General features: G+C 40.9%; 2 protein-coding genes across 3 annotated transcripts in view; one reads left to right on the top strand and one right to left on the bottom strand.

The window, feature by feature from the left end:
- Positions 1-515, bottom strand: part of gpr137c (G protein-coupled receptor 137c) — a 14,757-nt gene extending 14,242 nt beyond the window's left edge. Inside the window, exon 1 of the mRNA XM_082525701.1 lies at positions 443-515. The gene's annotated coding sequence lies outside the window, so the exon portion shown is untranslated. The remainder of the gene's footprint in view (positions 1-442) is intronic.
- Positions 450-16,630, top strand: txndc16 (thioredoxin domain containing 16; the record flags this gene model as incomplete). 2 transcript variants are annotated; one of them, XM_082525700.1, is made up of 19 exons in its annotated part: positions 450-606; positions 1,878-1,960; positions 2,043-2,116; positions 3,118-3,192; positions 3,414-3,535; positions 4,027-4,117; positions 6,250-6,418; positions 8,043-8,212; positions 8,296-8,356; positions 8,447-8,558; positions 8,680-8,826; positions 9,177-9,236; positions 9,603-9,801; positions 10,024-10,160; positions 11,176-11,254; positions 11,736-11,877; positions 13,754-13,941; positions 14,050-14,240; positions 16,009-16,630. In XM_082525700.1, the coding sequence occupies 19 exons, from the start codon at positions 450-452 to the stop codon at positions 16,197-16,199; spliced, it is 2,448 nt and encodes an 815-aa protein (XP_082381826.1). In that variant the 3' UTR covers positions 16,200-16,630. The 2 variants fall into 2 exon arrangements, with proteins under 2 accessions (XP_082381826.1, XP_082381825.1); XM_082525699.1 differs by having other exon boundaries at positions 8,447-8,591.

Genomic DNA, 16,630 nt, shown 5'->3' with positions numbered 1-16,630 from the left:
GCTTTTAAGAAAATCTTAAAGCGGTGTTTTTGGACGTTTTATATTTGTAAGATAGTTTTTTGCTCATAATTATCGCTGTGATGTTTCTCCCTCCAACAATGCTTTAGCTGTGGTTTTTACCTCTTGGAAAGAAACAAGTTAAGCCTTAAGGTTTTCTGCAGTCTGCTTCTTCAGGTAACAGATAGCATGCTTTTTTTGTCACTTCTTGCGTGCTGCTGTTCATTTGATTGAGCCGAACAAGAAATATTAACCAGTTATAGCAGATGGTATGGGTCACATAAAAAAAATAACGAGCCTTAATCGTCCCCTTTTCTTGTTTAGGACTCAAATATGACAGCTCCCCTGCGCAGTTTGGAAATTTCAGAAGCTGAGATTATTACAAACTCTATATATATATACAATTGTGCTCCTTTAACAGTATTGTTTCTTCCAAAGAACACACCTCAGCCATGATGTGGATGTGTGTTACTGTCTTCCTGCTGTGGATGAGGTCGGGACGGTGCACAGACAAGGCCAACACTTCAGACCTGATTGAATACACAGCTGCGGACTTTTATGAGAAATTGCATTCTGGGAAGATGATGTTCATCTATTTTGAGCATCAAGGTAGGCCGCTCACTGCTCATGCTATCTCAGCTGTGCTGCTGTATATTTGTCATAGGTCCCACGCTCCTCATTATCAGGCTTGTGATGTGAAACATGCAAGCGTGCTGAACAAGTGTATTTTGATGAGTTCAACATGCTAATGAAATTAGCAGCCATGCTGACGTGACGTCAGTTTACTGAAATAAGGAGCTGTGCGGCATTTTTGCAGGAGAGCCATCTCTTCTACATGAAGAGATGAAGAAGAGCTTTGCAGAGATTCTAGATGATGCTGGAGGGTTAAAAAGACCAAAATGACTACCAGAACATCAATGTGTTGTTTCTGGCTGTGCATAAATAGTGAGTGACATTCTGTCTGCTAGGGCCCTTTTCCAGGAAGCAGGATTAGCTAACATCTCTGGGTTTGCTTTCACCATAAATAAGGGAAACTCTCGCTTTCTGTTCCAGAAAGACGATTAAATTAAATTCTGAGTCAGTTGCCAGGGTAACAGACTCTGTGAACTAGACCTGCTGGCAGGCTTAGTTCACAGAGACAGTTTCTCTCTGACTCCTCCCCGCCTGAACCAGGTGACTGATGCTTTGATTCCATTCCAAGGTAATAAAGTTGCTGTCAAAGCTCATGTTATGTTTTTACAGACACAGAAATACCAGTTTTACGGGAGTTTGCTGTTTTGTGTACTTAACATGAACACTTTCCCAGTTATTGAGTCATAAATATATAAGGACAGAGACAGCGATCACGTTTATTCATAACCAGCTCACAATCAATTCTGTAGAGTCCACAACTCTAACTCTGTGTGTGGGCAGTACTGCAAACATTTACTGTATGTTACACACTGATCAATGATCAATTATTAGTCGTGCTGTAATCGGTCACACTAATGGAAAACTGTCTGTCACAGCTGGATCTTGCAAATGATGTGTACTTTTGAGTGAAGCTGAAATGACTTTAAGGCTCTAAACTGAATCAAATGTATTTAGAGTGACGTTTTCAAAGCAGCTACAGTCTGATTGTAATCCAAACACATTTAATGTTGAAATGTGTTCACAGATTGAGATTCAGTCATTAAATGATGTCAAACAACATTTTTTTTAAGGTTTAGTTTTTTAAAAGTTCAGTTTAATAAAAAAAATTAAATCTTTAATACATGTGAATGTGTAGCATAAGATGAGTAAGAGAAAATTCATCATACATTAAAACGTGTGGATTCAGATTAATGGAAAGCAGTCCGTGTCTGAAAGGCGTTTCTCTTTGTCGCCTCCTCTGTTTCCAGTCTCTCCGACCATCTCTCTGTTCCTGGTGGAGTTGGAGAAGTCTGTTGAAGCTCTTCAGGATTATGGAGTACTAGTTGGTAAGGTAAGTGTAGACCCCTGTGAGCACTGCGCTTCATCAGTCATTGAAGTTGATGTTGAATCACTTTTTTGTCGTTGCTTTTTAGGTGAACTGTAACAAAGAGCTGGTTTACACGTACTGCGCAGAGGAACAGCTGCTGCACACTGCTTTTTTGTTCAGGTGAGTTGTAAAGTCTCAGTATGTGTTCATTCTAAAATGACCAGAACATGGAGGGGCAGCCAATCAGAAGAAAGATGTTTTAAAGGATGGGCAAAGTGAACTAAAATAGCTTGTTTCTGAGCGTGGGTGAAGTGGGACCTACAGCAGCCAAAGCACAATAAGTGACGGTTATTTTAAAGTGTGAATCATGCTAAGCTACAGTAACAGAATGGAAGAATAACAATTCAAGTCTGTAAATAAGGATAATAAATCTGCTGATTGTCTCTTTCTCTGTGATTTCCAACTTAATTCACTGGCATTTGTTCACACTGGGAAGTGATGTTCACATTTAATGTAAAAATTGGTGTAATTTAGCTCTGTGTTTGAATTTGATCTCTGACTCATCAAGAAAGAAAAGACGTAGCTTCCCTTCAACCTGATTCCTGACTCCATGAGCAATCAGATCCCAACTCTGTTGGCTGTGTTAAACAGGCAAAGTTATTCCACCAAACTATATCTAACTGGTCTCTCCCCCACTTCAATTTCTGTTGCTCCTCAGTATGAAAATATCTGCTGCCACCTGTTGGCATCCACCCTAAATGCTCTGCATCAGAGTCCAGAGGAAGTTCTAACTACATGTTGGAAGGGCTACTGCTCATATTAATGAAAACTTTACTCTCATTGTATTTCTAACAATCAACACAAAAGGTATTATCCCAGCTATCATCACTGAGATACACTATTAATGCTACTGTATCAACCTTTTTACCTACTCCCCTAATATATAGTAATGAAGTGGACAAAGTATTATGAAAACTGAAATGTAATGCAGTAAACTTCTTAACAGCTTCCCTTTAAAACTAGAATTTGTAACTGTAAAAAAACATTCAGTGTCCATAAAGTTTCATCAATGACTTTCAACAGCAGTGAGAATAAAAACTGAACATTATAACCTTCATGAGGGTTTTTGTGTCTGCATGGTTGCAATCTCGTTGAATCTGCCCTTGTCTTTCTGTTGCTAGAGGCGGTAAGGAGTTCTTGAGTTTTGATTTGGACACTATCTTTGACGTCAACTCGATAGTCTCCGAAGTCTTGTTGTAAGTAAGGCTTATGCTCTGTGTTGTAGAGACCTTTGTGAAACTTTAACTTTTGAACCCTTTAGGATCACATACATTCAGATGATCCACTGAGATTGAACCAGAACCAAAGTCACTCATTATTTTTTGTCTTTTGGTGAGCTTTGTTGGGGGGAAAAATGAAAGGAGGGAGCCAAACGTGTACTTCTGGCATTTAACTGAAGACGGCTTTTCTCTTCCAGCGCCATTCTACGTGATGAGATAAAGTATGTCCACACAGACGCTGACCTCCTCGCAATGGAAAAGGCAGCCAGAGGGAAGAAAGACATTGTGCTTGGTTATGTTTGCAGTCTGGGAACACAAGGTATGGGAAGAAGGACAGGAAGGATAGTAATTAATGTAAGGCTGGGCAGTTAATTCAAAAGGAATCAAAACGGACAATCACAATCTTGCCCGTGTCTGTTATTTTTGTTTCTTTGTTTTTCATTTCTGTTAATACTTATATAAACTATAAAACATACCGTTTGTGTTGTCACATGACTCAGAGCGTAATTCGAACACTGAGCCGACTGTAAAACTCCAGCAGATGGTGATTCTACATTGCCCACAGGTGCGAGTGTTGTCCGTCTCTCTGTGTTAGCCCTGCGACAGGTCACCAGCCTGTGTATGTGTATGCATAATCATTCATCGATCAAAATTCAAAATCATGATGTTAATTTGAGGTCATATCACCAAGTCCTAAATTAAAGATGGTAAACTTTTTAGTAGCTACTCCTAGGTTTGATCGTACTTTGTAAGACACACATTGTCCCAGTGATTGATTAAATGTATCATCTTTGTTTGTTTTTTCTTAAGAGCACAGATCGATTATGGAGACGGCCTATGTGTATGGATCCAAATATCAGTTTATTCTCATAACAGGAGGACCCGTGTTGAAGCACCTAGGGTATGTTCTTTTTGGCCTTTCTTTGTGTACAGAGCAGGCGTCAATGACAACACTTGTACCTGGGAAGTATTCACAGCGCTTCACTTGTTCAGCATCTTGTCACGATACAGCCTTCTTTCAAGTTAGATTAAATTCAGTTTTCAACTAAAACATTCTACACACAATACCCCATAATGACAAAGTGACATTAGTTCGCTTGAATTTCTTGTAAATGTATTTAAAAAAAACCACACAAATATAACATGTACATAAGTATTTTTACAACTTGATTGGAGTCCACCTGTAGTAAATTCATTTGGATGTCATTTAGAAGACACACCAAGCACAAACCAAGCCGCAAAGTTCAAGGAACTGTCTGTAGACCTCTGGTGCAGGATTGTATAAAGGCACAGATCTGGGGAAAGTCCCAATGAGCACAGAGGGTTCAGGGTAGAAGGGCCTTAGGCTATGTCCACACTAATGCGCTTTGAAAACGCATCTTTAATTCTCACTGGCTTTTGCAACTTTGTACTTTTGTGTTACTCACAGCAACAACTCCACCTCATTGTTAGTCCATTTAAAAAACTCAGTGCTTTTCCTCAACATTTTACTGCGACGTTTCAAAGAGCTGGAAAGTAAATAAACGGTAGACAAAAATGAGGCAGGTCGAATCGTCTTGCTTTTCCCGCATGCACAGGACTGGAACATAAGCGTTTTCGGACGTTTCAATGTGGACGCAGAACTCTGTGAAAACGACTGAAAACACTAGTGTGGACGCGGAGCGTTTTTCAGACGAAAACACTGTTTTCAAATCTATCCGGGCTAGTGTGGACGTAGCCTTAGTCAGGGACGTAACAAAGAACACAATAGTTGCTCTGACAGAGCTCCAGGAGAACCTTCCAGAAGGACAACCACTTATGCAGCACTTCAGTAATCAGGCCCGTGTGGTAAAGTGGCAAGATGTAAGCCACTGCTCAGTAAGAGACACATGACAGCCTACGTGTAGTTTGCCAAAAGGCACCTGAAACAAAATTCTCTGGTCTGATGAAACAAGGACTAACTTTGGTTTGGCCTGAATACTGTGGGCCGTGTCTGAAGGAAACCAGGCATCACTCATCACCAGGCCAATACCATCCCTACGGTGAAGCATGGTGGTGGCAGTATCATGCTGTGGGAATGGTTTTTTGGAGCACGAACTGGGGGACCAGCTATGTACAGAGACATCCTTAATGATAACCTGCTGAGTTATCATCCAACAGGACAACAACCTAAACACACAGCCAAGATAACAAAGAAGTGGCTTCAGGACCTCTCTGTGAATACCTTTGAGGGGCCGGCCAGAGCTCAGACTTAACCCGATTAACCCGATGGCTGTGCACCAATGCTCCCCATCCTGCCTGAGAGGAGAAACTCCCCCCAAAAAGTGTTTCTTGTTGCATCATACTCAAAAATACTTGAGGCTGTAATTTTGCCAAAGGTGCTTCAGCAAAGTATTGAGCAAAGGCTGTGAAAAATTGTGTACATTTAGTTTTGCTTTTAATTTTTAATGCATTTGCGAAAATATAAATCAAATGTTTTTCACCTTGTCATTATCGGGTATTGTGAGTAGAATTTTTCAGGTGATAAATGAATTGAATCCAGCTGGGGATAAGGCTGTAACATGACAAAATGTGGAACAAGTGAAGCGCTTTGAATATTACGTAACACAACATAGAAAAGAAGAAGCTGAGATTGAGGCTCTTTGCAAAGTGTCCTACAGCTGTGCAGCAAATGTAGTTCCAGCTACAGTAGCTCGTGTGATATTTACTGAAAGTTTAAGATGACAGCTGATGTCTCTGCTGTGGCCTTGTGACCTCAGAGATACATGCTCAAAACCTTAAACTCACATGGCGTGAAAACCAAAGGGACTGTCATTCGAAACAGGCTTTTAACATACCCAGGATAATTTTTGCTTTTCTGGTCTGACTCCAAATACTTGGGAGAAAATATGAAAAGTCTGACATCCTGCTGGAAATGCATAGACAAACACACAAGTGTGGATACAAAGAAAAGGATTCATGTAATTTCTCATGTTATAAACTAAAGACCCGACAGTATGAATGTGTTTGATGTTAGTCTGTGTTTTCAGGAAGTTGTCTCTGTGTGTCTTTCAGTGTAAACGAATCGTCTCCTTCGTCTCGAGTGTGGTTCCTCCACTGCAGAGTTCACAGTGGGTTCATGACCCCAATGACCTCTGAGCGCTGCCCTTTGACCCGCATGAGGAAACCCCTATCCACCTTAAGCCTCCACTCCTTCCTGCAGCTCATGGAGGCTCCACTAGTTGTAAGCTGGTACAGGATTACTTTGTAAATTAATGCAAAATTTATCAGGTTATTTGGCGTATAAAATGTCATCGAGCTGTTGGCGTCGTGCGAACAGAGTGAAGTTCATGGTTCAGTTTTCTTTGCGTTAGCTGACTTGACAAAACCCCAGTCAGAGATAAGGGTTGTTATCAGTGTTCTTTCTGCTTTAGGCTCAGTGTCTGTGCTCATTTGGTGATACAGATCTATGCAAATAAGACAAGACAGCGGTGCTGCAGTTGGTTGTTAATCTTCTCAATTTCTGATCTTCACAAACATGCCAAAAAAACAGAATACTGTCTTGAGTTGTTTAAGTGTTTTATTTCTCAGTGCCCTGTCATTCCTGCTGTTTGTTACTAATGTGACAGCTGCACATCAGCGCTCTGACACCTCAGATACATTAAAATATTTAGTCAGTGTGTTCAATCTCCCACAAGCTCATAGAGGAAAAATTGAGAACGCTTTATTTGTTGCCAGGTCAAAGTGAAATTTATTTTAATAAATGAAGATTATTGGCAAGAAGTGGCCAACAGATGTAACTGATCACTTTTCTAATCTGATCTCTGTTAGGTGCAATTCCAGCTGCTGTAACTCTTTGGCTGGGCTTCAATCAGTGGCATTAGTAAGGTACGGCTTAACAACTTTCATGTATAAAGTGTATTTCTTCAGCAATGAGTCTTTATAGCTCTAAAGCAGGGATGTCCCCGCCGTAGTACATTTTCCAGTTGACAGGATTGGACACTTTGGCAGGTCATTTCTAGCCCCCGGGCCTCACAGTAGGCATCCCTGCTCTAAAATATATTTTAAGTGAAAGATTCGGTGAGAAGCTGGGCTTCAGCATAAGTTACCACAGTGATTTAGCAAGGGTAAAATAGACCAACCTTCATGACACTGACAACTAAACTAAACTAACCTGTTAAACTCAGCGGTCCAAAACAAAAGAGCAAGATCAAAAAGAAATTCAGGAGTTCAGTCATTAAGAAGCAACAAGAGTGTATGAAATGATGCAAGAGACAAAACTACTGATGTGTCTCTAAGTGGAGATGTTGCTGATGGGGCTAGCGAACATAAGAAAAAGGAGAACACAGCCTCCTGTTCTCTTTGTGTATAGTAGTCACATATCGTGACGTTTCTTTCAGTTACCTGTAGGCTGACGTTTCTGAGGTGCGAATAAAAGTTGGACTTACTCGATGCTTCCTGTAAAAGCAGCTTTAATAACAATATAAGACTCACTACGCAAGCTTCTTCACAGTTCACAAGTCAAGTCAATTTAGTTTTATAGTGTCAAATCATAACAAATGCTTTATATTGTAAGCTAAAGATCCTCCAGTAATACTGAGAAAACCCAACGATCAGATCACCACCTATGAGCAAGCACTTGGCGTCAGCGGGAAGAAAAAACACCCTTTTAACAGGAACACAGCATATTAGATCATGTGGTTATTGTGCTGTCATTGCAGCTGTGTTTTGTAAGTAGACCTTTAGAAAAAAGCAACGTACAACTTACCAAATTTACAAAAAAAGTAACCATGAGCATGTTGTGCACAAAGAGCCACCCTACCACCAGGAGTAGAATCTCTTAACACTTTGTGTCTCTTCCTTACCAGACCGAGGTGTACGACGACCCCTCCTCAGTCCAGCCCCCCCAGTTCCCCTACCAGCAGACTCCCCAGGTCTTCCTCTTCTCTCATCCCGCAACCGAGCACCTGGACCTCGATACGGCCACCACGCTGGCCTGGAGGCTGCGAGGCCTCGCCCTGCTGCTGCTTGTACACAGGTGTGCAACAGCTCCAGCTACGTGTACGAGCATGGATATGAAGACATTAAGATAATTTCTTTTATGGGTTTGTGTGTTTCCAGGCAGAGCCCTGCAGTGAAAACCCTTGATGAGTACAATGCTGCTTATAGGCTGCCTGAGAAGGTGTGACTCTAACATGGCACGAGATAATACACAGAATGAGAGTACCTGTTATTCTTACCCATGTTTTTGTTTGTGTGTGTGCACCTCCAGAGTTTAGAAGTAAAGTATTTGACCTTAAACAGCCTCGATGAGGTGTTGGTGCTGTTCGCAGATCAAGAAAAAGATGAAGAGGAGGAGGAGGAGGATGAAGAAGACAATGAAGGTGTGGATGATGATGAGGAAGATTCACATTTTGGTAAAGGGACTCAAGAGTGAAAGAAGCGTGAAGAAAAGGAAGAATGAGAACAGGAGATTAACTTTTTTGTGTCTGCATCTGTCTCCAGGCAAGCTGGACGATGAAATCGCAGCAGCAGTTTTTGAAAACAGAGGCACCTTATCGGACATGGATTCAGTTACCCAACTGACGTCTGACAACTTTCACAGTGCAGTAGCACAGAGTGGCCTCACAGTGGTGCTCTTCTACCTCAAATGTAAGACAGAGTCGCTGCTTTAGAGGCGTCTTGGCACTTTAGGCAGTTAATACAACAAATTCAGTATTTACCAGGAAAGAGAAACTACATGTATAGAATCATCAGAAAAATCTGATATAAAACTCTAACAATGTTGCTCATTTACCGTACTTCTAACAGTCTTTATGAAGCCTTTTTCCTCCCCATGGAAGTTATACTTCTACCACCATATTTACTGTTTTGGAATTCATCTCTTTCATATAATGTCTCTTATATGAACCAGGCATACTTTATGTTTAAAAAAAAAAAAAAAAGTTTTCCTCTTGAACATGAAATGCAAGTAAATTGCAGTTTCTGTTTTCTCCCACCAGGGGATGCTGTTTCAATGGCTTTTCTCAGCTCTTTCATTGAAGTTGCAGAGAGACTTGCAGGTAAACAAGAAGTTTTTTTTGGGGGGGGGGCTATGTTTCCACTGTTTATTTTAGCAGACGTCAAAACAGAGATCTGTATTTGAACAGAAGAGTGTTTGGATGGCAGTACCACGTCAGTTATGACTCCTATTATTGTGCTTTACAGTTTGTCTAAATTTACAAAAGATGAAACCCCCTTGTGAACCAACATACAGTCGTCTAAATCCATGTACTGAATGAATTGCCCTTTTGCCTTAACCACAAAGGATTGTTATCTAGGCAGATGTAATATTCAGGCCTCATTTGCACATTTCAAAACTTGATTAATAGCAACAATGGATAGAAAATTCACTCATCAACACATGATTTGCTCTCACTGACCTTAAGACTCAGAGGTCAACGAAGTTCAGATGAGTGTGGTCGACTGCAGCGAATGGACCGACCTCTGCGCCGCTCAGCCAGGCAGTGCTGTCCCCTTCCAGCCAATCACTGCCTTTCCCAGTGTCTTGCTTCTTCACCCCCAGCATCCGGCCCAGCACTTCAGAGGAATGCTGGGTAGTGAGTCACTACATCGCTTCATCATGATGTGAGAAAACATGAATATAACTTTGAAGTCATATATAAGCCTTTAACCTCAGTCGGGTCCAAATCAAGGACTGATGAAATAGCAGTTAGTGTACTTGTACAATCCTTTCCCTTTAACCTGAAATAGAAATGGAGGTGTGTTTAGTCTTGTAGCGCTGTCTTTTTAATGTCAGTCTACTTACATGTACACGTGTGTTTGTGTGGACTTGATTTTTTTAACCAGAAGCCGTGTAGCTTCTCCTGTTCGTCTGTCCACTCTAGAGGAAGCGCAATCATTCCTTCTGGAAGTGCCTCATCCTGAGCTAGCAGGGTACCAGCTTGACAGAGTTGTGGGATTGTTTGAGGCCCAGACACAAACAGGTAAGATGTTGTTATTGTGCATTGTTGTTGCAAGGGAAGCCTCAGTGCAAATGCTAAACTTCTATTAGTTATGGTTATACTACTAAGGAAGATCTCCCAGTAGCTGCAATCAAAACAAGAACTTTTAAGGGAGTGGGGGAGAAATACTTGGAGGTGTTTTGTAGCTGTTAATTAACACTTTTGTCTGTACTCATTCACATTCAAAGCTATCTCAATGTTAGCATTGTGTTTACAGTAACAGAGTAGGTGTAATCAGCTAATACTTACTCTGGCTAATATATAAAAGATACATTTAGCTACTGTGACCTCTGTTGGTTTGTGAACTCCTGTTTTAAAGCGATGAGATGAGTGTTTTTACTGTTGCTATCTTGGTGTTTGGAAAGTGGGGGTGATAAATAAGGGGCAGATCACTACACATGATCACTATATGAATGGGAGTGGTAAACAATCGAGTGGGAAAGTAGCTGTCTGTCTGCTTTGTCACAATAAATTCAATTTCATTTATATAGCACCAAATCACAACATCAGTCATCTCAAAGTGCTTTATATTGTAAGGTAGACCCTACAATAATAGATACAGAGAAAATATACTAGATACTGGAACCAATGAAGGGAAGCTCTCTCTTTCATAGGAGCTACGGTATTGAGAGTCGTACGTAATGAGGAGGTAAAATTATTAACAAGATAATCTTCCAGAAGGAAGTCGCCCAGGATTTTCACATTGATATCACTGAGGCTGCTTGCTTGGTGCATCCACTGCGACAGTTGAGCGATCGGTCAAAATAAATTGCAGTGTGAGTGTTCATGGTAATGTGGAAATATATCACCTGATCTAACAATGCAGCTCGTTGTTGTGCTTTCATTCAGTTCTGGACAACACAAACGAATGAGTTCAGATTCTGCTCATTGTTGATTTTAGTCTTTTCCTCTTTGTTATTTTAAATAGACGGTGTGTTTCCAGTATCTTGTATTACTTACTCTTTCTTTCCAAATTTTTCTTTATTGCCATGTTTAGCAGCGTTTACCGAAGCAGCAAAGTCCCTGAGAGGAGACGCACTGACTGGACTGCTGACAGATGAACTGGCAGAGAAATGGTACGAGCTCTACCATTTCAAGGTTGAGGCAATTTGGCAAACTGCTTCTTCGAGTTTAAAGTCCTAAATTACTGGAAGTTTTGAAAAACACACTGTAGCTGAAGTTTGAAAAGCACAAAATATAGTTCCATGAGTTGTCTGTTTTTCCTAACTTTGAAATGTAGGATTTCCAATTGCTTTTAAAGGCTTTAGGAGATGGACAGTTAAGCAGTTTGTTTTTGAGGGGTGGAAATCCTACATGTACCTACTATAATCCAACCTGGCTTTGGAAAGACGCTTTAATCAGTGTTGTAGTTACATTTTGTAAAGGTTTAGACATACCTGTCATTAAAAACTTAGCTGTGATTCTAATGTTTAATATTTAAACTTTAACCATTTAAAATATTGTTTATTAGTTTTACTTATATTGTGCGTGTGCGTGCGTGCGTGCGTGCGTGCGTGCGTGCGTGCGTGCGTGCGTGCGTGCATGTTGACTATGCAGGGCTGCAGACCACACTGTAGACCTTCCCGCAGTGTTAGTGTTTCCATCTTGGAGGACACACACTCATCCTTTCACACTGCCTGCCTCCTCGTCTGCTGAAGAGCTGCTCACACACATTAACACTGCGCTGCTCCACCCAATGGTAAACCATAGTGTGTGTGTGTGTGTGTGTGTGTGTGTGTGTGTGTACACTTGTCTTTATCATTTTTTGCAAAATTAGTCACAAATTCAAGTTGGATGACTTGTTTCAATGCAATCATCCAGTCAGGAATAGTGAGTGAATAACTAAGTCCAGCTTGATTTTAATCACTATAATCCGTCCGTCTTCTTCCTCTTATCTGGGGCCGGGTCGTGGGGGCAGCAACTTAAGCAGAGAAGCCCAGACCTCCCTCTCCACGGCCACCTCTTCCAGCTTCCGAGAGATATAAACTCTCCAGTGTGTCCTGGGTCTGCCCCAGGGCCTTGTCCCAATGGGAGATGCCCAAAACACCTCACCCAGGAAGCGCTCATGTTGCTCATGGAGGAGCAGCAGCTCTACTCTGGGGCCCTTCTGGGTGGCTGAACTTCTCACCCTATTTCTAAGGGAGAAGCCAGCCACCCTTCGGAGGAAGCTCATTTCCACTGCTTCTATCCGCGATCTCGTTCTTTCGATCACTACCCACAGCTCGTGACCATAGGTGAGGGTAGGGACATCGATCGGCCAGTAAAGTGAGAGCTTTGCTTTTACACTCAGCTCTCTCTTCACCACGACGGACCAGTACAGTGTGTCCGCTTCACTGCAGCCGCACCAATCTGTCTGTCGATCTCCCGCTCCCTTCTCCCGTCACTCTTGAACAAGTACCCGAGATGCTTAAACTGCTCCACTTGGGGCAGGAACTTGTCCCTGACCCAGAGTGAGCACTCCACCCTTTTCTTGGCCTTTGAGGACCTCCTTAATCCCACTTGAAAATACATTACAATACAATATACAATTCTTGGATGTTTATAAAAGCCACTATGGCGTGTTCATAGTATCATAGTCTCAGGTAATGGGCTTCACATGTGGTTTAGTTACGGCTTTCCAAATACAGAGGTCATGCCAGGTCAGAGTAATGCTTCGGTAATCCTTGATGGATGATAAGATGGGTTAAGGGTCTGATTCCTGCTGTGGAAATGCTTCCATGGAGCTTGGGATCAAAAGTCCAGTCAATGACACATTCTCCCCTCTGGCTGTGCTGATGACCTCACACCAATCAATCACAGAATATGACTTGATAAAATGAGTTAAATGGAGACATTAACACTTGCTTCTGTGTTATTTATGATGGTGAGAGAGTGACCTGGACTGAAATGTGTCATATATAATTCAAGGAGAATTGCACCCTCAGAAAAATCCCTGCTAGTGTTAAAAGCTGCTGACGGGACTGATGAGGCGCTTTGTTTTATATCTCTTTGTTTCCTTTTAACTGTACAGAATTCGGAGAGTATTTAAACAGAAACGTGACAGTAATTTGTGTCAGTTATAGTAGATTGCACAGGTCAGCATTAAATCAGATTTGTGCATTGTCAGCAGATGACTCGCAGTACCGTCCACTCTCATGGATACGTTTATTTTGCAGTCGCAGCCTTGTACTCGTGCTCTGCTTAGTAAATCTTTATCACTTAATATTGGCTCAGCCATCTCACTATTTAATTGACAGACCCTCTTAAAATTCCACCTGCAGTTTTCTTCACAGGAAGTAAACAGCTGCTTCTAACATGCTTGGTGCTGACCTTTGTAAGCAGGTTTTCTGCAGGATGTTGCAGGTGCAGCAAAAACCAGTGATGTGTAAACTTTGGATAATTAGCCGAAACTCAAGATTTGTGCTGATTGTGTCAAAGTCAAACCTTCTCTTTTTCATTTGGGATGTTGTTCATTTCACTGGCCTGTGTTTTATCTGGTTTGTAGTGTGATGACTGAGTTTGTGAAAATGCAGATATTTGAAGTCTTTGTGTTATTTGGCACTTCTTCGTCCTCTTTTCATGATTTCTATCCCCAGCCTGAGCTGACTGTAGAAAATCTGCCATCCTTCCTCTTGCTGGGCAAAGCCCTACTCCTTCTGTTTGTGGGAGAGGAGGAGGACAAGATTGGGCGAAGGCAGAACCAGGCGCTGGTGAAGGAGATGAGAACATTAGTAGAGTCGGAAGGGGAAACGATGGAGCGATATTTGGCCTGCTGGATCCATCTGTACGTTTCTGTTTCTGCTTATTTGCTGCTCTATTTTTCCATCGTGTACACAATCCAAAATCCCCACTTTTTTATTTATACTTTTTTTTAAAATATATTTTGTTTTAGTGGACGCACTCCAGCTGGTATGTCCGTCCTGGGGTCATACGTAGGCTCTATGCCCCCTCTTCCTGCACTAGTCCTCACACACTTGCCCTCTGGAGACCAAATATACCAGTACCCACCCAACACCCCCATAGTGGCTTCCTCAGTCCTTCACTGGCTGCAAAGGGTCGAGGATGGTACTGAGTCACCAACAGGTAAGGAGGAGAGAAGAGAAAGCTTAAAGCTGAGTTTACAATCCCATAAATTCCAAGACAGCTATGCTATACAGCTATAATTCTGCCTTATTACAGACAGTTAATGAACCGGTCACTCTTAAAAGCAGAATTGAGAGTAGAAATGTGCAAGATTACCTTAAAGATTGAAATCTTTAAGGTAATGTTCAGGTCACCTTAGTCTGGATGGAATTTCCAGTCAATAAAAAATCAATAATAAACAATTCAACTATGCCTCAGATTTACCTTTAGCAGTTTGTAGATTCTAGTCACCTGGAATTTATTTGAGTTACAAGCACATTTTGAAAATCTCGCACAAAGTCATCAAATGAGACTGGATGCAACGACAAAAGCAGACATTGTGTGTGATTGTTGACTGACCTTTGTGATCAAGAGGCTGTCCTTCTGTCTATTTACATTTGCCTTTCTACATACAACAGTTAGTCTGAGAAATTACTTGTACTGGTGATATTTCTAAATGGAAATAATACCTGTGGTCACATTCCCACCATAAAGACTGACTACACATTCAGCAGTCTTCTCTATCAGTGAGAGAACTGTTAATATAACTGTTGAACGTAGTTCAGATATGAAACCCGAACTATCTGGAGTCCTCTTTTAGCTCTGGAGTGTATAAAGGCAAGAGCCGAGATAAGATGCTGGTCTCCATCACTGAAATGCACAACGTTTAATTGATTCTCTGCACACAAACTGCAGACTAACAACCTTTTTACTAATGCAGCAGGACTTAAGGTTCTGTTTTTGACTTGCTGTAATCTTGTTTTAACCAAAACTCTTCTGCTGGATTGCAATGTATTCATTTTTACTATTCATCGATTTGGAAATGCTGTTAAACCTGTATTATGTTTGCAGACTCGCATTTAGTTTACAGGTAGCGATGGTTGTCATATATGAGTGAGTCCTAAAATTATTATTTGAAGTCATTTTATAAAAGTGAAAAAAGTTGTTGTGACGATTATAAATTGAACTTCAGGAACAAAAATGGTCTATAAATAAATAAAATTTTATTTAATTTATTTATAGAAATAAATAGAAGCAAAACTAAACACACTGAACATGGAACGCAAGACTATCAAAATAAACCAGGAAACACTAAGACACAGACTAACTCATAGCATGACACGGGAACTGAGAGGAAAGGACACACAAGGAAACAAGATGGATTAGGGAGATAACGGAGGAGATAACGAGGGGGACGCAGGAACAGATAATGGAGACGAGACACAGAGAGTGAGAGGAGAGACATGACGGTCTGGGGAAACATGGGATAAAAATGACAGGCAGGGGAGGGATGAAATGAGACATAAGGAGGAGAACATGGGAAGAGAAAAGGGAAAGAAGACACAAGGACACACACATAAACAGAGACACACAGAGAGGGACACAGAGGACAAAGACACAAGGGAAACCTAATAACCAAGGAGCTAAAACAGGACAACCTGGGCTATATAGAATAAACTCAAGAAGACTGGAGAAGTTAAGCCCGACTGATATATCGGCCAATATTAGCTATTTGCTGATATATTGTTATTGGCATTTAAAATGACTGATGAGTAAAGAAGACACAAACGAAATTGATGTTACAGTACTCTGACACCAGGTATCAACATTCCTGTGAAAATTCCTGTGTTTTACTTTCTAATCTTAAGACAAATATGCTTTTAACAATATGATTCATTTTAATTCTGTATGAAACTTCACATTATAATAAAATATTTTTGTTCTGTAGGTTTGCTGGATGAGGATAGCTGGCCACCTGCTTTTGAGTTCTATGACTTCTTGAAAATTATGGACATGCAGGAACCTGACTCTGCCCAGCAGCAAACTCCTAAGGAGGAGGAGGAAGAGGTTAATGTGAAAGAACATGTAGTGGTCGAGGACATGACAGGTGACAATCGTCACGCTCACTCTGAACTCTGAACATCAGATGGAAAGAACACTGCTGATCTGATTTGTCTGTTTCTTTGTTTAAGTTTTCTTTTCTATTAATAATATACAGCTTAAATGTTGGGTTACTGAGTATTTAATGAGAGATTATTATAATAATGTAATAATAGTAATAATAATATTTTTTCCATTGTGTTTTAATGTGACATGCTGGCTATTAAACCTTTCAGTTGTTCCTGGATGTTATTTTTGGATTTTTTTTTTATTGAGACTGTTTCATTGTCTGATTTCTTACTGCTGTGATTTTGTGACTCTTTTAACTTTGTAGATGCATCTGATTGGCTGTTTTTGTTTGGTTTTGTTTTTAAAGCTGCTCATGTGCCAGTTCACTGAACTAATTATGTGTCAGTCAGTAAACTGTCCCTTAATTTCGTTGTAAGTCATAAACCTTTGGAAAACAAAAA

Source organism: Aulonocara stuartgranti, assembly GCF_965226115.1.
Source record: "Aulonocara stuartgranti genome assembly, chromosome: 23".
NCBI lineage: Eukaryota > Metazoa > Chordata > Actinopteri > Cichliformes > Cichlidae > Aulonocara > Aulonocara stuartgranti.
The sequence above is the reverse complement of the archived record's forward strand: the minus strand, read 5'-3'. Positions and strand labels throughout refer to the sequence as shown.